This window comes from Rhineura floridana, chromosome 3, assembly GCF_030035675.1.
Source record: "Rhineura floridana isolate rRhiFlo1 chromosome 3, rRhiFlo1.hap2, whole genome shotgun sequence".
NCBI lineage: Eukaryota > Metazoa > Chordata > Lepidosauria > Squamata > Rhineuridae > Rhineura > Rhineura floridana.
The window spans coordinates 7,317,669-7,338,483 of record NC_084482.1 but is presented as its reverse complement, the minus strand read 5'-3'; the positions used below and the strand labels follow the sequence as shown (position 1 = coordinate 7,338,483).

At 44.1% G+C, this 20,815-nt stretch overlaps 1 protein-coding gene across 18 annotated transcripts in view; it reads left to right on the top strand.

Annotated features, from left to right (window-relative positions):
* Positions 1 to 997: 997 nt before the first annotated feature.
* ATP2B3 (ATPase plasma membrane Ca2+ transporting 3) overlaps positions 998 to 20,815 on the top strand; it is a 100,790-nt gene continuing 80,972 nt past the window's right edge. For 16 of the 18 annotated variants that reach the window (XM_061614241.1, XM_061614238.1, XM_061614239.1 and 13 more), the window contains exons 1-2: positions 998 to 1,202; positions 18,492 to 18,689. In XM_061614241.1, coding sequence (XP_061470225.1) covers positions 998 to 1,202; positions 18,492 to 18,689 — 403 coding nt within the window. The remainder of the gene's footprint in view (positions 1,203 to 18,491; positions 18,690 to 20,815) is intronic. The other 2 variants (XM_061614240.1, XM_061614236.1) reach the window with 1 other exon arrangement.

The window sequence follows — 20,815 nt, the reverse complement described above, 5'->3', positions numbered from 1 at the left end:
TACTGTAAGGAGAACAACAAAGAGTTTTGCAGTACTGTAAAGACTAACTTTCTTTCTGACAGAAGCTTTGTGGGCCACAGTCCACTTTGTCAGATGCAGAAAGTCCTCATCTTTAGTGAGTGGGTATGTCATGAGTAAAATAAGGAAGGGGGGGGAACATGTCTGTGTTTTACCAGTTAGAGCAAGAGATTGCAGGCAAGTGTGTTACAGTACTAAGCATGGCCTAAATGATCACAGAATAGACTCGAATATAAGTTCTAATGAGTGTTTGGAGTAATATCAAAAATTCATATAAACATAACCCCTTGATTAATCAATTAAATAATCTTTATTTGTTTGATAGCCATCATTATAAATGAATGTCTGTCTTGCTGGCTTCATCATGTTACATTCTAGAATGTATCAAAATTTACTTGAGCTCTTGGGATGTAAGAGGCCAATACTGGAATTAAAATAAATAAATAAATGATCAATAAGTGAAAGGGGATGAGAGAGAGAGAGAGAGAGAGAGAGAGAGATTCAGGTTATGCTGACATGAATGGATGGATGTGGCAAGGCTGTCCTCTTTACTTTCTGTTAACGCTTTTGTTGCCTTTCTGACAGGTTCTCTTTCTGCAGTAGGGAGACCTGCTGCACCAGGCTCTGACAAGGACGCCTTCTCTGCCTCTTCCATGGCTTGGTCCCCTGGCTGGCCTTTACAATACCTTGTGGCTCCTCCCCCTGGGCTCTGTAGAATGAACACAGGACACATCTGGGTCTGAGCAGGTAAGCAGAAAACAGCCACCATCCAGGGCACAGAAGGGAATCAAAATTATGATTATTTCCTGCAGTTCCTTCCTTGTCCTCCAGTGAACACCTTCTACCATTCCACCCCCACAGGTCTCTCCTTCTGTCTACCAGGCTGACCTAGCCCAAGGCAACTCTTCATCTCCCCACCCCACCCTACCCTGCACCTTCACCCAGTGTTGCCCAGCCAAGCTGCGGCTTCACCTTCACCATGGGAGACATGGCCAACAGTTCAGTGGATTTCTACCCCAAAAGCCAGCGGCGAGAGTTGAACCATGCAGGTGGCTTTGGCTGCACCCTGGCGGAGTTGCGCTCCCTCATGGAGCTGCGTGGGGCCGAGGCGCTCCAGAAAGTCCAGGAGACCTACACTGATGTCAACGGGCTCTGCAGGAGACTCAAGACCTCCCCCACTGAAGGTACCAGATTTTTTTGGTGTGGGGGACTGGACAGTCTCCCTAACTAACACAGTGCAGGAACTCTTTGGACTCCCCTAGTCCAAAGCCACAGGTTCAGTGGTAGTTGGAAAAGTTCTGGTGCTCTCAGAGTGTTATAGCAGGCTGCTTTCTTGAATTTTCAGCTACATAATTTTATTTCATTTTAGGTTTCTAGCCCTTTTATTTAGATTACCCACATTTAGCTTTTTGGACTTTGGGACCCACTCAGTTTACACGTAAATCCCACATCTTAAAATGCCTGCTCTCTTACCCATTGAAAAATGGCTTTTCTCCCCCCCCCCCACGCCTGCCATCTTTGGAGTTGGGGAGACAGCCCCAGAGTGTCCAGATCGCTCTAGCTGTGACTAGATAGCCCCTCCTGCCTGGTGAGAGCTGAGAACAGAACCCAGGAGCGCTTGCTCTAAGGTTACCAATTTTTGAGGCTACCAGCTTTTGCACCTGCCCCTGTGCCTTTTGCAACAGGCTCTGTAGCAATTAAACAGATGACCATATTTACCTCCAATGCCTTGAAAAATCTTCATCTGCTGATTTCTGAATTTCACACTTTTGTTAAAGGAACAAAAGTGTCCAGGCTAGCCTTTTTGCTGGTCAAACTAATTTCACATTTATTATATTATATTATATTATATTATATTATATTATATTATATTATATTATATTATATTATATTATATTATATTATATTATATTATATTATATTATATTATATTATATTGTTCTACTACTTTGATGTTTGCCACCTTGGGCTCCTTTGGGAAGAACTGTGGGTAATTAATAATAATAATAATAATAATAATAATAATTTTTACCACCTGCACATCTTTTTTTTATCCCAGAACTAACAGATGCCAGGAATCTTGGCTCCTAGTTCCACATAGTTCAAAGGTGGAGAGCTTGAAGTTCTCCAGAAGTTGTTGGACTTTGACTCTCAGCATCCTTGACCTTTAGCTATGCTGGCTGGGGCTGGTGGGAGTCAGAGTCCAGCAACATCTGGAAGGCCACAGGTACCCCATCCCTGCTCTACCCTAACCTACAAGCCCTCCCAGAACTGAATCTCTCTTTTAGTTGCTGTAAACCACCCAGAGAGCTTCGGCTCTGTGGCAGTATATAAATGTAATAAATAAATAAATAAATACATTTCCAACCTAGGTCTAAGGAGAGGAAATATGATGGCTGCAATGTTTAATTATTAATCATTTAATTAATCATTTAGACTGATTAGATTTGTTTACAAACTTTAAATTCACTCCTTGATTAGTAGGACAACAGATTTTAATTTGTGTGTGCTAGTACTTATAAAAAATGCAGATAGCAAGCACCATCCTTAAAAGAGCAATTCTCCCTTTTCATTTGCAGAGGAAGGAATGCCTCTTCTGTGATAATGCCTGCTATGCAGGGCCCCTGGGTTTCTTGGGGCCCCTGGGCACAGGATACCAGAGGGCCCTTTGGCCCCCTCCTTTCCTTTTTATACCACACCCCCATCTTGGCTCCTTCTTTTTAAACTAAAACAAATTTTGACCGATGTGACAACCACTTATTTATTTTTAAAAGTACCATTAGTTTATAGGTGAAATTAGGATTTTTGTCCCAATGGACATCACGTTACACTTGCTTACATTGAACCAGATTTGCCATTTTAATGCTCATTCACCCAGTTTCGAGAGATGCTTTTAGAGTTCTTCATGACCCCTTTTAGTTTTAACCACCCTGAACAACTGAGTGTCATCAGCAGTAAACTTGGCCACCTCAGTGTTCACTTCTAACTCCAGGTCATTTGTGAACAAATTTAAAAGTAAGACTGGGGAGTGGACAGCACTGGGTTAGGTATGCCAATGGCTGGATTTGGTAAAAGCCAGTTTCATATTATCTACAAATCCTTCCCATATGAAAGATATCACTACCAGAACTCAAGAATAGGGAAGACACTTTGGAAAGGACATCTGGAGTTTCTAGTACAGCTTTTTTGAGCGGGGGGGGGGGCAAACGCATGCTGCAGACTTGGGTTCAAAAAATCTTTGACAAAAAGCAAAGAACACATATCCAAACATTACCTCATTCACAAATTTGATGCAGTAGCATCAAAAATTGGTGAAGGGTTTTTTTGTAAATATTTTTATTTATTTTAAAGTGCCAACATGGCAGACAAGCAACCTTGTGTAAAACCAAGACAATAAGTCACAGTGAAATACTGTGTAGAGTGAGCTTTGTCTCTCCTTCCCCTTTTCTATAAGTTCTCCTTAGCTTACTGTGTAAAGGGGCTTTGCGGGGTTGCTTGTTTACTTGCATAATGTTTACTACTTACTTATGCAAATTCCAAGAAAGTGCAAAGCTTCCCGCTCAAAGGGCTTCCTTCCGAGCAGGGCTGGAAGCAAGGGAAGATTGGTAGCCTTCAGTTTCCAACATGCAGCCTCAACTCAGTGGGAGTGACTCAGCTCCTGTGAGCAGTAAGGAGGATGGTAAAGAAATCTAGAAGCCTAGAAAGCAAGCAGTGTGTTGAGCAGGCAGGAGATTTTTTTTTTTCTCAAATGGGGAGGTGTAGGGCGGCAGTGACAGTATATGCAGTAGTATCAGGCCAGCTTGGAATAGCGGGCCCCTGTTAAGTTGTGGGCCCTTGGCCAGGGCCCCACCTGGCCGCCGGCCCTGTTGCTATGACATATTCATACATCATTTGAAAACAAAGTATGATTCTTGCTGCAATTTTTAATTACATGCAAACATATGCAAATTTAATCAATAAATTAATCTACTGAAATACACATTACAATTGTCTTTAATTGGATTTTGTGGCACTTTCAAGACTAAGGGCTCCTCCAGACAACTTGTTTAATGATAATGCATCCTGATTTGCTTAAACAAAACTTGCGTGGAAATTATACAATATCCGCTCTTTATTGAACATTAATTCTGATTAGTTTGTAAGAAAGTTATACATCAAATAGATCATTATCCCAGACTTTTTAGTACATTTCCCCATCACTTTCCTAACTGCAAAAAGTCCATGGATTTGTTGTGCCAGAGCACTTAACCCGCTTTAATTGCACAATACATGCAACTGAGTCCCTTCCACAAAACAGTGATAGTGTGGAAGTGACCTAACGTATTTATTATGACATAAGCTTTTGTGGATGCAAGCCCATTTCATTGCAAAAATTGTAGTCAGTGGTCATTAGAGCTTGAATATACGTTAGATAGGCACACCTTTAATCTTTGACACTTAATGCATCTGACAAAGTGCATTTGAGTTCACGAAAGCTTATGCCATAATAAATTGTTAATATTTAAGGTGCCACAAGACTCTGATTATTTTTGTTGCAAGAGATTAACATGGCTACCCCTCTGGACATTTCTAACTGGGTTGCAACCCTTTTAAAAAGACGTGGCTGGGGTACATTCTCTTTCTCCCCCCCCTTTCTGTCTCCTCCAAGTTATCCCTTCCATAGAATTATGGGAAAGTATTTCACACGGAGAAGTGTTTGTATGGGTCACTCACTTGTCATCAGTACAAGCAAGAGTCTCCAGGAAGTCTTTTTTTGGCGGCAGGAAGAGGATGTAGTGATAGGGCAGGAGTTTGAAGTTTCCGAAAGTATTTGAAGTGGCATGGTTATATATTAGGTATATCTACTCTGTGCTCCCTGAAACCCTGTTATGGAACAAAATGGGCACTGTGCTGGGGTGTGTCTGCTGTGGGGCTTTGTATGATGGACTGCACCATCCTGGTCTTCCTTCTGTCACTTTAAAGGTATGCCTGGTTTACAACTAAAAGCCAGTTTCAAACCTGTCCCACTGTCAGGACCCTCAGTCAAGGAGCCATGGGAATTCACTTGTCATATATAGCATGTTGTTGCTAACAGTTGCAGCTATCATCTGGCCCTATGGCACCCCTTTCAAGATGATTCTGTGGATAAATGTCTACCTTGTTCAATGGCAGGGCCCTTCTATGATATGGTGCCTCACTCATGGCTGAGATGGAGCCAGCTCTGGAATGTGGCAACTATTTAAGCCAAGGGTGTCAAACATCAGGCCATATTCAGAGCCTTTGAACTCTGCTTGCTTCTCAGGACAATGAGACAATTGTCTATAACAGGATCATTCTTATGATGGCTGTATTAGGGGCTAGAACAACCCCCCCGCAGGGAAAAGTTACAAAGTTTGGACTCTTTAGTTTAGAAAAAAGGAGAGTAAGGGGACCATGACAGAAGTACATAAAAACATGCATGGTGTGAAAAAGTGAATATACAGAAGTCCTACTCCCCTCATAATACTAGAACCTGGGGTCATACAATGAAGCTGAATCATGAGAGATTCAGAACAGAAAAAGAGAATACTACTTCATACAGTGCATAGTTAAAACTATGGAATTTTGCTACCGCAAGATGTAGTAATGGCCACCACGTAATACAGCTTTTAAAGGGAGTTTGACAAATTCATGGAGGATAAGAGTATCAATAGCTACTTGCCACGATGGCCATATATTACCTCCTGAATCAGGCAGGATGCCTATGAATATCAGTCACTAGGGAACAGCAGCAGGAGAAGGCTATTGTCCTGATGTTCTGCATGTGGCCTTCCCATAGGCATGCGGCTGGCTATTTTGGTCTGATCCAGCAGGATTCTTCTTATATTGAGATGCAGCTACCTCTAGAATGTGGAACAGCATCATCTGTCTATTCTAGCATCTTCAAGTACTTGAAAGGTTGCCACACAGAGGAGGGCCAGGATCTCGTCTTGGTCATTCCAGACTGCAGGACACGGAATAATGGGCTCAAGTTACAGGAAGCCAGATTTCAACTGAATATCAGGAAAAACTTTCTAAGTGTTAGAGAGGTACGACGATGGAACCAATTACCTAGGGAGGTGGTGGGCTCTCCAACACTGGAGGCATTCAAGAGGCAGCTGGACAGCCATCTGTCAGGAATGCTTTGATTTGGATTCCTGCATTGAGCAGGGGGTTGGACTCAATGGCCTTATAGGTTCCTTCCAACTCTATGAGCCTATGATTCTAAGCCATAGCCACATCTTAGAATGATGGGCACATCTTCATGGCAATTTCTGGGTTTAATTATAGTGAATCACTTTGGCATTATTGTTGTTGTTGTTTGTAATCTAATTGATGCTCATCTGCTTAGTCAATTCTGCTGCTGCATTTGCAACTCAGAAGTAAACCTGATGAATGGATTGCTGGAGGCATAAACATTGAGGATTTATTCATGTTTTGCAGATTTCTGTTAAGACCTTTGGAAGTGTTGTTTCCTTTAGCAGAGTTGTGAAGATAATAGGGTCAGGGTCAAGGTACTGCTGAAAAACAAAGAGACTTTGTGATTTCATCCTCTGCATGCACTTGGAAAGAGTCAGATTGAAAACTCAGTCTGAGGCCTGGTCTATAGGTACCAGAATGAGGTGGGGATGAAGTGGTTGAGTCATGAGGCAGTAGAATGGACTGTACCACTTTAGCTTTTGAGCAGATGGGGTTTACTTCCTAATAAATGTGTTTGGGATGTATTAAGGGAAATAAGGGGAAAGCTGACCAAGATTCTCCAATTGCAGTCCTCTGTGGCGCAGAGTGGTAAGTGGTGGTAACGCAGCCGAAGCTGTGCTCACGGCCGGAGTTCGATTCCAACGGAAGGAGGAAGTCGAATCTCCGGTAAAAAGGGGTCGAGGTCCACTCAGCCTTCCATCCATCCGTGGTCGGTAAAATGAGTACCCGACATATGCTGGGGGGTAAAGAAAGACCGGGGAAGGAACTGGCAATCCCACCCCATATGTACGGTCTGCCTAGTAAACATCGCAAGACGTCACCCTAAGAGTCGGAAACGACTGGCACTATAAGTGTGGGGACACCTTTACCTTTTTATAAATGGATACAAGTGGAGCAGGGTCCACCTGCTTTACGTTTAACTTTCTGCTCTTACTTCCCTTGACAAGGAAAGAAGTGGGAATTTGGCTGATTGGTTGGCAATCAAAGGTTTATACGTACATATAATAATAATAATAATAATAAAATGTTATTTATGAGTCGCCTATCTGGCCGAATTAACGGTCACTCTAGGCGATGTACATTTACATAGTAAAATACAATAAAAACCAATGAAAACCAAAACAGTAATTAATGTACCAATATTAAAAGCAACCTACCCCAGAGATCCCGTAGGCCTGCCTGAACAGCCAGGTCTTCAAGGCCCGGCGGAAACCTATCAGGGAAGGGGCATGGCGAAGATCAAAAGGAAGGGAATTCCAGAGGGTGGGGGCCACAATCGAAAATGCCCTCTCTCTGGTCCGCACCAGCCTCACTGTCCTAACTGGTGGGACCGAGAGAAGGTCTTGTGCGGCTGATCTCGTCAGGCGGCATAATTGGTGATGCTGGAGGCGCTCCTTCAGATAAACTGGGCCGAAACCGTATAGGGCTTTGAAGGTCAACACCAACACCTTGAATTGGGCCCGGTAAACAACTGGTAGCCAGTGTAGATCTACTAACACCGGAGTGATATGATCACGGCGACGGCTGTTCTTAATCAAACGTGCCGCTGCATTCTGTATCAGATGCAATTTCCGGACTGTTTTCAGGGGTAACCCCACGTAGAGCGCATTACAGTAGTCTAAGCGGGAGAAGACCAGGGCATGTATCACCCGTGGGAGCAGATGGGCAGGAAGGTAGGGTTGCAGTCTCCTTATCAGACGTAATTGATACCAAGCTGCCCGGCTCACTGCCGAGACCTGAGCCTCCATGGACAGCTGGGAATCAAGAATGACCCCGAGGCTGCGGACCTGGTCTTTTAGGGGCAATTTTACCCCATTGAACACCAGGTCTATATCCCCCAACCTGCCCCTGTCTCCCACGAGTAACACCTCAGTCTTGTCGGGATTTAGTTTCAGCCTATTCCTTCCCATCCATTCACTTACGGATTCCAGGCACTTGGAAATGGTGTCCACTGCCAACTCTGGTGAGGACTTAAACGAGAGATAGAGCTGAGTGTCATCCACATATTGGTGGCACCACAGCCCAAATCTCCTGATGATGGCCCCCAGCGGCTTTACATAGATGTTGAATAGCATGGGGGAGAGGATAGAGTACAGGCGCTAACAAGACCTTAGAAGGCCACCCAGTTCAATTGGTAGTCCTTGAAAGGAAGGTGGCCCACCCCTTCTGCAGGCAGTTTGACCCATTGTTTACTACCCTCCTCTGAGGGTACATGCACACTAGTTATTTCAAAAGCAGCGAGACTGTTTTGTCTGGCTGTAGTTTCAAACGTATTTGCCCACAGCTGGACACGTCTCCCTTCCCCATTGCTGATTAGGACCACACATAGCAAAGCGTTGGGCCAATTGCTGTGTCTGCCTGAGCCTACAGCAAAGTGTTTTCAATAGACATACCTGGAGTGGCAACTGGGCTGATGACCAATCAGTTCTGAAGTCTGTGTGAAGCTGACTTCAAGGTAAAACACTTGAGCTCCACCTTCTGAGGTTTTGGAGTAAAAAGGACACGAGTTTGACTGGCATCGTGTCTCCCCGCATTCAGAAAATGGAGGTGGAGATGTACTGAAGCCAGCACAACCACAAGTGTGTCTCTACCCGGATTGTTGAATCAACCAGTTTCTTTGCCTAGGCCCCAGTTCATCAAAGGGGGGAGGCAGCAGTGTACTCAGAGCTTTGGCTTTCCCTGTTTGAACATTAATATTTAAAAGCTCTGATGTCAGAAACAGATCCCCTCCTGCTCCACCATCTGTTCAGTTCTGACTCCATGACAATGGCAGAGAGGAGACCATGTAGTTCAGTGGCAGAGTATCTGCCTTGCAGGCAGGAGGTCCCACGTTCAATCCCTGGCATCTCCAGGTAGGGCTGGGAAAGAGTCCCTGCCTGAAACCCCAGAGAGGGGTGGACTGTGGACAGTGTGGACAGTACTGAGCTAGATTGACCAATGGTCTGACTCAGTATAAGGCAGCTTCCTATGATTCCTGTGATTTTTGGCTTGCTTCACTAAAACCGTGGCACTCAAAGAACTACCCAGGGCTCCTTGAAGATAACCGCAGATGCAGATTCCTCCCTGATTCCATGTCATCCAGTGGTTTTGTAAAGTGCTCTCAGACCAGCATTCAGTCTTCCCTCTTTCTTGTCACCATGACTGCACGGGCGCCCAGGTGGATTGGCCCACTAATGTCATTCCAGAAGAAGACAGGAAGATTTCGCTACCAGTTCCAATCTCCAGAACTGGAAATACGGTGGAGAAAGCTCTTAGAATTGGGGACTCCTCAAATTGTCCTCCAGCACCACCTTGGCACGTGATTCCATATACTTCCTCCGTCTCTCAAGAAATCACACCTCTACTTACCAGATGTTAGGAGGGGTAAAACAACAAAGAATTGCTTTCTCCAATTTTTCCCCCAGAGCAGTGCTCAAATTATTGGGGGTGGGGAGGAGAGGCCAATGCCATACCTTTTCAGACAGCCCTTTACCTATTGTTTTTACAAGATTAAGGGACCTGATTTAGCTAATATTGGGAGGTGGGGAGGAAATCAGGGCTTGTGGATTTCATTAAAAGCCCCCTATTCCCCACTTCCACCCCATTTGAGCACTCTCCAAGACCAGCATTCTTATTTGGACAGCAAGGATGGGAACAGTTCAAGGAGAAGAGGAGCCAAACGTTGCTTTTCTCTCAGTGGAGTGATCCCCCTTCCCAGCTTTTTGTCTGCTGCAGTCTGTTATATTTCTTGCCAGTGGGACCTACATCCCCTAATCCCAGATCTCTGGGTGTGGGATATGGTTATTTAGTGATGAGGTCCTCTACACATGCTCAGTTGCTGCTGCAGCTTCTTTGAACACCCTCCCGTAAAACTTTGAGACTTAGCTGCATTGGGTATAGTAAAATATTTGCATGATTTTGGGGAGAACACTGGGGGTGGGGAGGATGATTTTGCTTTTGTAGTTTTAATAAAAGGCTGAGGAACCCTGTGGCCCTCCAGATGTTGCCAGACAACAGCTCCCATCATCCCTGACCAATAGCCATGCCAACTGAAGGGCCACGGGTTCCCCACTCCTGCATCAGCAGAGACTTTGCTGCCTTGCCAGGCTTGATTTAGAGCATGGCAGAGTTTAATACAAGGCAAGTCATCTGCTGCCAATATTCAGCTCCAGATGTGTCTGAATGTCAGGCTTCAGCACAGTGAAGCAATAATAAAGAAGAGGCACCTCTGAGAACGTGCAGAGTATATTTAGTTTAGTTAACTAAACCAAAGCCAGCCCACACACACTTGGGATTAGGGGACAGGACTTCCAGTCTAGATAAGGCATTTCTCCCTGGAGTGGAGGAGTTCGGGCAAAAATCTTACTTGTTTTTAAAGGCCTGCCCCCTGGCAATGGTTTATGACCAGCATCCACTATGGGTTCATGTCTTGATATGCCCTTGCTTGCTTCCCTCTTCCCTTTCTGAGAAAAGAGTGGGGAGGGGGACTTGCTCTGCTCCAGTGGGCACCCTCCCCACAAAGCTTCTTCCTTTCAGGAGTGGAGGGAGGCAGTGATGTCTGATGATGACAAGACCTTTGGAAACTGCCAGCAGATTTGAAGCAGACCGGTCCAGCCGCCTGCCTGCTTGCTTCCATCCCTCCCTTTGCTGCTTTCCCCTTGAATTGTCCTTGAGGTTGCGGCAGCAGAAGCCGGTACTGGCTCTCTGCTGCAGGGAGCTGCATCTCCTTTCCCATCACACAGTGGGGGAGGGAGGGGGGAATCAGGCAAGTGAGGAGGGCAGCGGGTGACAGCGCCGGAGAGGGAGCTGGGGAGGCCACTGTGCGGAGGGAGGAAGCAAGGGTAGACAAGGGAGCGCTGAGCAAGGCTGCTGGGAGGAGGAAGAGGAGAAGGGGAGAGAAGCAGGTAAAGCAGAGAGCAGTCCAAATGCGATGACTGTCTGAGCAGATGCAAAGGAAGGCTCCAGAGCTCCTGCACCTTTGCTGGTTGGGTTGAAATTTGGATGGTGTCATTTTGTTTCCATCCCATGTGACAAGCAGCACCTGCTGACATTTCCTCATCTATACAACTATCACAGATAACAGGAGTCCTGTCTCTGAGCACTTCTAGGCTGTCTCTGTTTTCAGGTGGCATTCAATTGCATACCAACAAATTCAGATTGTGCTATTGTAGTTGATCTTGTGCAGCAAACCCGCTTCCCCAAAAGATCACACTTTTTGCAGCAAGGAAAGTGATGGGAAAATAAAGAGTGAATGTTCATTAAATAGCCAACATCATTTAATCTCCCTGCAAAGAAATCAGGATGAATGTTCAATAAACAGGTAGTCTGGAAGTGCTGTCTTTCTCTGCCTCTGGCCACTCAGCTGTTTTTCTAACCAAAATCCACCACCCTCTCCAAAAAAACCCTGTTATTTCCACAGGAGGAAAAGATAGGAGTGGGAATACAACTTTGGCAGGGGGATTTTGATTAGAAAAATGGCCTTAGGGGAAAGGGTTAAGCACCCCTCTTTCCCCCTTTCCCTACAGCTGCTCCAGTCAAATCCACTCACCCATCCCTTGTGAGTGCGTTTCAGGGAAGAAGAAAAAGATCAGAAGACTGTTCATATATGAGGCTTAAATCTCTTATGAGAGGTGTTATTATGCTGTCCTACCAGGGCTGCTGGTGTAAGGATTCCTGAGATAATGTATCAACAGTGCTTTGAACTTGACATATTGTATACAAAGTCTAAGTATTGTTATTTGTATGCAAAATCCTCCAGATCTAATACCCAGTTAAATAGAATAGCAAAGTCAAAGGCCCAAGTAATTTATGGTCACCCCAGCTCTGTATTAGAGGTATTCTGTATTCTGTATTCTGCCAGGTATTCTGTATTCTACCAGTTCCTGACATTTTGCTGCAAATGCTACTCCCCCATAATATGCATAAATGCATAATCCTGAAGCTAGACAATTCCTTCTTGCACTTGAGATAGAACATCTTAAAAGCGCCTCTTCTCTGGCAATGAAAATCTAGGGTGTAGTCGTCTGGGGCCTCGGGAGTCTTAGACTTCTTACTTTTTTTGGGAGCAGGGTCCCAATGTCTCCAGCATCCTACAAGCCAATCAGAGGAAAAGGAAATGAGTCCTTGTCAAGGATTATCAATACCTTGGCACAGTCATTAACCAAAATGGAGACAATAATCAAGAAATCAGAAGAAGGTTAGGACTAGGGAGAGCAGTTGTGAGAGAACTAGAAAAGGTTGATGATTCAGACCATGGTATTTCCAATCTCTATGTACGGATGTGAAAGTTGGACAGTGAAAAAAGCGGACAAGAGAAAAATCAACTCATTTGAAATGTGGTATTGGAGGAGAGCTTTGCGGATACCATGGACTGCAAAAAAGACCAATGATTGGGTGTTAGAACAAATTAAACCAGAACTATCACTAGAAGCTAAAATGATGAAACTGAGGTTATCCTACTTTGGACACATCATGAGAAGACATGATTCATTAGAAAAGATGCTGGGGAAAACAGAAGGGAGTAGAAAAAGAGGAAGGCCAAACAAGAGATGGATTGATTCCATAAAGAAGCCACAGACCTGAACTTACAAGATCTGAACAGGGTGGTTCATGACAGATGCTCTTGGAGGTCACTGATTCATAGGGTCGCCATAAGTCGTAGTCGACTTGGAGGCACATAACAACAACAACAAACATCCCCCCTTTCATACTTATTGGCTTCTAGGGATGTCTGCTGTTGTGAGAGAAGCATTAAGAAGGATCTAATTCTCAACCCAGCAGCAAAAAGGGGGGGCATGGCTGTGACTATCATGAGGGAATCCTGCACTTCTGAATTTGCTACTGCACTATTGGTGATAATAATAATAATAATAATAATAATAATAATAATAATAATAGAAAATTTAAAAGCAACAGCGTGCTGTCCTTTCGTGACGCCCACAATCAACTGTGTGTCACAGCTTTCTCACTCTATGCCAGCCCTGTTCACTGCCAGAAGCGCAATACTATATTGGCTGAAGCTTTAAGCCTCAAGGTGGCTGAAAATGCCTTCTTCCTTTTTCACCAAGGAGAAATAGCTGTCCTATACTTGGGGTTTCGCAAAGTGGAGGGAAAAAGTGTGAAAGTACACAAACAATTTGCCGGGGAGGGGGGGGGATACCAAAATACTACAGGCAGAATCCATTGGAGATTGTGTATGAAATCATGACTATTATTAATTTGTAGCACATTTCTCTGCATGCTTACTCAGAAGTAAGTCCAACTGTGTACAGTTGAGCATACTCCCTAGCAAGTGCATAAGAAGTAATTGCAGCCTTATTATATAGCACCATCAGTGTCTATGGCATTTTGCAGCCTAACCTAAGGAAGGAAGACCGTCCCCTGCTTTCATCAAGGGCAAGTCTCAGAGAGAGGTCACTTCCAGACTACCTCTTTATTGAGCATTCATCCTGTTTGCACAAAGTTTGCAGGGAGGATAGATGATGCGGGAGTTTATTGAGCATTCATAATTATTTGTTTGCAGCGAGATTATATAACATTGCATCAAGCAAGTATCATCTAACTCTTTCCAGAGAAATTTGGGGAGGAAAGTCCAGTTTCGGGGAAAGAAAATGGGCTTGTTGCACTAGAGCGGCAAATCACCTTTTAATTTCACAACCTGAATTTGCCGGTGTGTGATTGAATCCCACCCCAAAATAGCAACAGTCTGGAAGAGGAAAGAGAGAGAGAGAGAGACAGACAGAGGCAGAGACAGAGAGATGTCACAGGAAAAGAATGTGAGCAAATGCAATTGGTTGGTTGGTTTGGAATTTTAGCCCTTCCAGTGCCAGAGGTTTTGAACAAATTGGAAGCCACAAAACCCAAACCTAAAATAAGATGTAAAAAAATGTAAAATGTATGGGAACCCCCCTCCCTTTTTTCTACCCTTTCCCATTCATTCCCACACATGGGCACCAGGGAGAGAAGGAAAGTGGCTGTGGATAGTTCTCCCCGTGGTTCAGATCCCATGTGGTTATTTGCTAAGAGCATTAATATCTCACTAACTCAACACACCAAGGAGCAATTATTGTAAGCAATCAGATGGGCTTACATACTCGATATGCATGCCAAATTTCTTTACAAAATGGAAGTGACCACCTGACCTACATTGATACTGTTGCTCTTGTTATTATGCAGTCACAAGGTAACCACAATACACATTCAAAGGCTGGGTAATTTAATTTTGACTATATTTAACAGCACGTCTGTGAATCCTACTCCCCACATGGAAATCCTTAGTCCTCTTGACTCAGGCATAGCAAATCAGTCCTCTTTCTCAGTCAGTAGCATCCATCTCAATGGCATCCCAGACTTATATTTATTTAGGCCTTCTTCCCACTGAGGAGGAGAACCTGTGACTGGGATGATGGAGTGCAAAAATATTCCTTTCACATAGAAAATTAGATGTCAGGGGAAAGGGTTCTAGCCTATCATTTCCCCTGACGTGCTAGTTTTGTTTGTTTTTGGTATAGAGGAGCATCCAGCACTATGAGCCCTCACCTGCAGTCTGAGGTGAGGCAGCCCATACACAAGCTTACCATCTCAATGACAAGGTAATAATAGACTTTTTTTGTAGACAGGGAGACTGGAGTTTAATCAAGGGCTTTTTAATGTACCTTATTATCTTCATTTTTATCAGCACAACACCCTTAGGAAACAGGGATAGTTCTTATATCCATCTTACAGATGGAGACGATTACAGAGGCTACACTACAAACTTATAGAGAGTTTATAGCAGTATAATTGGCATTGCTTCCCTCAAAGGATGCTGGGAATTGTTATTTGGTGAGGGTACTGATTTTTCTGTTAGTTACAGAATCATCTAGTTTTAAAGTGGAAAGGAATCTTAGAGGTCACCTACTCCCAGTGACGGCTGGTAGCTCCATGTCAGTGGGACAGTGGAATCTGCTCCGGGTTTTAGTCTGAACTTTCAAGCCGCTGTCCAAGGTGCTGAAAGCAATTAAATCAGTTTAAGGGTCAAAGTCAGTGGCGGCTGGTGCCCATTGGGACTGGTGAGGCAGAAGGCACAGAGCCCAACAAGAGGTGGAGCCAGAGCCAATGACAGGTGGAGCCAACTCATTCTAGTTCTGCCCCATCTTCCTCCCTGCTGACTTTTACAAGGGACAACACTGACACTAAGGAGGAGGAAGCTGATAGGAAGTGCCACCCCCTGGACTAGGGGTAAGTAAGAAGCCAAGCAAGTGAGCACTGGCTGAACACAGTATGAGGTTGGCGGGGGCACTGCCATTTTTGCCCTAAGGCAATATTTGCCCTACGGCAATATTTGCCCTACTTGTCAAAGTAGATGTGACTTTAAGCACCTATGTGCTTAGACTGGCATAACTTCGTCTTTACAAAAAGCAGTCCTTCCTGATAGAGACTGCAGCATGGGGTGGGGGAGAGGAGATGCTGTTTTAACCTTGTCCCCGTGCCATTTTGTGACTTATTTATTTGTTATTTGTCCTGATTTTATTTTTATTTTTAATTGAGGCAAATTGAGGGGAGGGGGAATCTGCTTTCCTGCTCCTAATGGCTAGAGAGCCAAATTCTGCAGCTGCAAATTCTGCAACTGGAATAGATTAATTGTCACAATATGTGCATGTTTGGCACTTTATTTTAACAGAACGTGGAATTGTGTGTGGTTTGTGTGTTGAGAGGGTAGGGTTGCCAATCTTTTTTAGTGGCACCAGCTCCTGAGCCTTTATATTTGAAAAGCAGCCTGTTCTCTCCAGACATTAGCAGGTGATAATGTTTATCTTCATGCAGTGGACAAACCACTTTTAAAGGCTGGGCTTTTTTCTGGTTAAGCATAGATGGCAAAGAGACAGCTGCTTGTATGAACTGTAGAAAGAACCTATCTGTGCAGTGCTTCAGGATAGATGGGGATGAGATTGCACTGCTTTATAAGAGAAAAAGATGATACTGGATACTATAGAGCAGGAGTGGGCACCTGGATCCTCCAGATGTTTTTGGACTCCTCTTAGAGTCAGAGATGATGAGAGCCGTAGTCCAGAAACAGCAGGAGGGCACCACATTGGCTACTCCTGTACTTGAAAATAAGAACTGTCCCTTGTTAATAGACAGTTCCTGAAGCATATTGGAGAATATCGGAAGCATCAGAAGGTTGGGGATACACATACCCCTGGCCATCCATGCACTCCTATTCTCTCTCTCTTTTTAGCAAGGGCAGTCCCTGTTTTTCTGATATCTGTCCCTGCTGAAGCATTGTCCCTCTTCTTGCCTTTTGCAGGGAAATGTTGGGAGGGTCAGCTAAATATCTGAGTGGGGGCAGATGCATCTGGACTGTATTGCACATGAATGTCAATGCACACACATCGGTCACAAAATGCCAGTGCGTGGCAACCCTGTTCCATTCTTTCCTCTATGCAGAGGATAGAATGTACTGAATGTGTCTGAGCTTGCAGTTGTTCTCTCACCAGATTCACTGTGAGATTAAACATCCATTGAAAACATTCTAAAGTTGTATTTTCTTTTGTTTTAAGTAAACTGCTCTGGTCAATTTAATCACATGGAGCAGGTGAAGAAGAGACTTTAGCAATGTGTAATCAGGATAGGTTGGTAGGGTTGTCAGGCAGTGATCTTTGCTCATGATATGAGGGTTTTTTTTCTTACAAGAGTACCCCTATTTTCACCTACAAAAATGTTCCAGAGAATGTGTCTACCCTGAGTATTCTCTGGAAACAGACAGCAATGCCAAACGTATTGTTGTTGTGCAGCAAAATCAGTCCTGAACTGATGTACATCTGTAGTATAGAGGCATTTCAAAGAGTTAATGCCTGTGGTGATGGAGGAGGCCTTCGCCCCAGGCCCGGATCCCACTCCTATGAGATGAAAGGGCCCCAGGGTGGCACTGCAGTCATCTTCTCTTCCTTTGCTCAGCTTTGGACTCAGGGTGGGAGGGCTTTGTGAAATATTAAAAATGTCAGAGACCCAGGCAGCCAGCAGGAATCACAACTCAGGGTCTTTTGTGAGATCCCCTCTGCAGCTGGCCATGGGAGAGATTGACCAGCAGATCACAGCACCCCTTAGTACCTCTGACGGGCTGCCACTCCATTCCCAAAGGCAAGGGAGGAGATCCAGGGGTCTTGGAACCCACCCCTCTTGTTCTAACCAGCAAAGGCCATTGGTATGCAGGGCCTCAGGAAAGAGCCCTAGTGTTATAACCCACCCTAGACGTCTTTAATCATCTCTCTTTGGGTGCTTTCAGATGGCCTGTTTAATGAGCATTCTTCCTGATTTGTTTGCAAGGAGGTTTGATGATAATGGCTATTTGATGAGCATCCATTCTGATTTGTTTGTAGAGAAGATAGATGATATTTGAGTTCCAGGGCATTCCCCCATCACTTTACATATCACAAAAATCCAATCTTTGGAGAAGCAGGTTCCAATACCTCCTAATCAACTAATAATTGTTCAACCTGTATTTGCTGATATGTGATTGATTCCCACCTGAAAGCAAAATAGTTTGCAAGGGCCATCTGTTTCTCTTAAACAAAAATAAATCAGCAATAGGAAACTCCTGATTCCACCAATTACATTGCATGGTCTAGGTCAGGGATAGGGAACCTGTTGTTGGACTCCAACTCCTATTAGTCTCAGTCAGCATGGCTGATGGTCAGGAATGATGGGAGTTGGAGTTCAGCAATATCTGTAGGACCACAGGTTCCCCATCCCTGGTCTAGGCACCTGTGGTCAAGAATTTCTCACTGAGGTAGTAAACTTGTGTCTGGACCATACAGTTTCAAACTAGAAGGGGGGTACTCACATGCCTGAATTTCATTTCATTTTTAATTTGTATACTGCATTTCTATACTATTGTACTCAAGGTGGTTTACAAATGACAAAATATACCAAAAAACACTGTAATCATGTAATAATTCAAAATATAACTAAAAATAAACAATTGGCAAAATTCAGAGATCCATTTCACATAACATATTATCATGTTATCAAGACATCCACAAATGACAACAAAACAAACATACCTTCATCAATTACGATAAATCTTCCTCCATCCTAAAAAGAAATACCTTGCATATAGAAGAGTGACATATCGGGGCGTTTTAGCCTCGGCCAGAGAGAGAGATTTTTTTAAATGCATTTTTCTAGTACATTTGAAGTTTACACACCACTTAGAGCATTTGTATGGTAGAGCAGACAACAGCCCACCATAAACCTGCAAGTGTTTCTGTGGGTCCCTTATCATCTTGTCATCCTGGTCTTTCTTCTGTCCACAGGCCTTTCAGACAACACAGCTGACCTGGAAAAGAGAAGGCAGATCTATGGACAGAATTTCATCCCCCCAAAGAAGCCAAAGACCTTCCTGCAGTTAGTATGGGAGGCACTCCAGGATGTGACACTGATCATTCTTGAAATTGCTGCCATCATCTCCCTGGGGCTGTCTTTTTATGCTCCACCAGGCGAAGAAAGCGAAGGTGAGATGTGCTCCTTATAGACTCTGACATTCGCTCTAAAAGTAGGTAGTGCTCCCACCTCAAGGTGGTCATGGCCGACTAGTCTTGGACATAAAGGAAGGAGGCTGGTTCTGGGCCAGCTTATCTAGGATATTGCCTTTCCCATAAGGCCCTAGAGCAGGAGTGGGGAGTCTGTGGCCCTCTAGATGTTGTTGGACTCCACCTCCCATTGTTCCTGACCATTGGCCATGTGGGCTTGGGCTCATGGGAGTTGGTAGTCCAACAACATGTAGAGGGCCACAGGCTCCCCATCTGTGTCAGATAGATAGAACTTTATAGACAGAACTTTATTTTCTATCTATCTATCTATCTATCTATCTATCTATCTATCTATCTATCTATCTATCTATCTATCTATCTATCTATCTATCTATCTATCTATCTATCTATCCACCACATAGGCCCAGGGCACCTAACAGTCATAAAAAAGCAATACAAACAATTGGTAAATCATAATTAAAACCACAAATTTGTAATAAAATGTCACAGCCAGCAGCAAAAGCACTCTCGCTATGTATGTTTGTTTGTTTATAGGCTTACAAACCTCACAGTAAACAAGGTACCTCAGCGGTGAACATAAATCCCTAGAACAGCATAAAAATACTTAGTTAACATCTAGACAGTGAGCTATAAATCAGAAAAGGCCTGTGTAAACAGAAAGGTCTTAAGCAGGCATGTGACCTAGGTGTAGACACACTGAATGCCCTCTGTCTTGGTAGCATAGAAGCAGCCAGTGCTGATCCTTAAACAGAAGTGCTATATGCTGTTGATGGGAAACCCCCATCAGTAGCTAGGTGGCTCCATTATTTATTTATTTATTGGAGCTTATATACTAGATATACCAAAGTTTCTAAGCAGTGCATTCTGTACTAGTTGCAACTAGTTGCAAACACAAGGGAAGCTTCACATAGAGTGTATTATAGCAGCCTAATTTTGAGGTTATCAATGCCTGAATCACAAGCTATCCTCATCCACGAATGGCTGCAGTTGTCCTGTCAGGTGAAGTTTATAGAAGGAGGTCCTAGCCACCAAGACCACTTGGGACTCTAATGATAAAGATGGATCCAGGAGCACTCCAAGGATGCAAACTTCCACCAGAAGGAGTGCAACCACATCCAGAACAAGCAGTTTGCTTGTCTTCTAGACATGGGAACCACTAACTCATAGCTCAGTTTCTTTGCCCCTCATCCAGCCCATCACTGTATCAAGGCACTGCTCCGGGTTTGCCCAGCCTCACCTGATTTAGATGTAATAGAGAAGAAGAGCTGAATGCCATCAGCACACTGATGACATCCCACTCCCAAACTCTAATGGCCAGTCCCAGTGGCTTCATGAAGATGTTAAAAAGCTTTGGTGATAAAATTTGCCTTCTGGTACACCACACTGTAAACACCAAGGGGCCAATGAGCACTCTTCCAGTGTCACTCTCTGGACTTGACCCTGCAGGTAAGATTGGAACCACTGCACTTCAGTGCCTCCAATGCCCATCTCACAGACACCATAGTCAGTGGTATCAAAAGTCTCAGAGAGATCAAGAAGAAGGAGCATGGTCACACATCCTGTGTACCACTCTTCATAAATTTAATTTATCAGGGCCACCAAGGCTGATTCAGTCCCATACCAGGGTTGAACCCAGACCAGGAAAGGTCTGTTGGAATATGTGGTTCAACTCCAACTTGTGGGTTGAGGCTGCATGGGGTGAAAAAGGGTAGCTAGAGAGGAGACTTCCAGATGGCTAGGCTAATGCCTATCCTTTGATCTCCTGCTGTCTCTCCCTTCCTGCTAGACTGATATGCTTAGGATGTTGACCACATCTCCTTCCTCCTTCCTTCTTCTTTCTCTTGAGAGGGAGAGCAGACATATTCTCTTTGTCTCTCCCTCTCCTCCAAGCATGAGGGCAAACACTAGGCTTAGTGTTTGCATCTCCAACTTAGCTAGTCAGCTAGATGTAGAACTCTTTCCTATCAAGTATGTATTTCCAGAATAAAGTAGTTATTTCTTATTTTAAAGCTTAAAGTCTCTGTCTGACTAATTTGCAGGAAGGTGTAAAGATTCAAACACACATAAAGGCCACATAAAGGCTCACC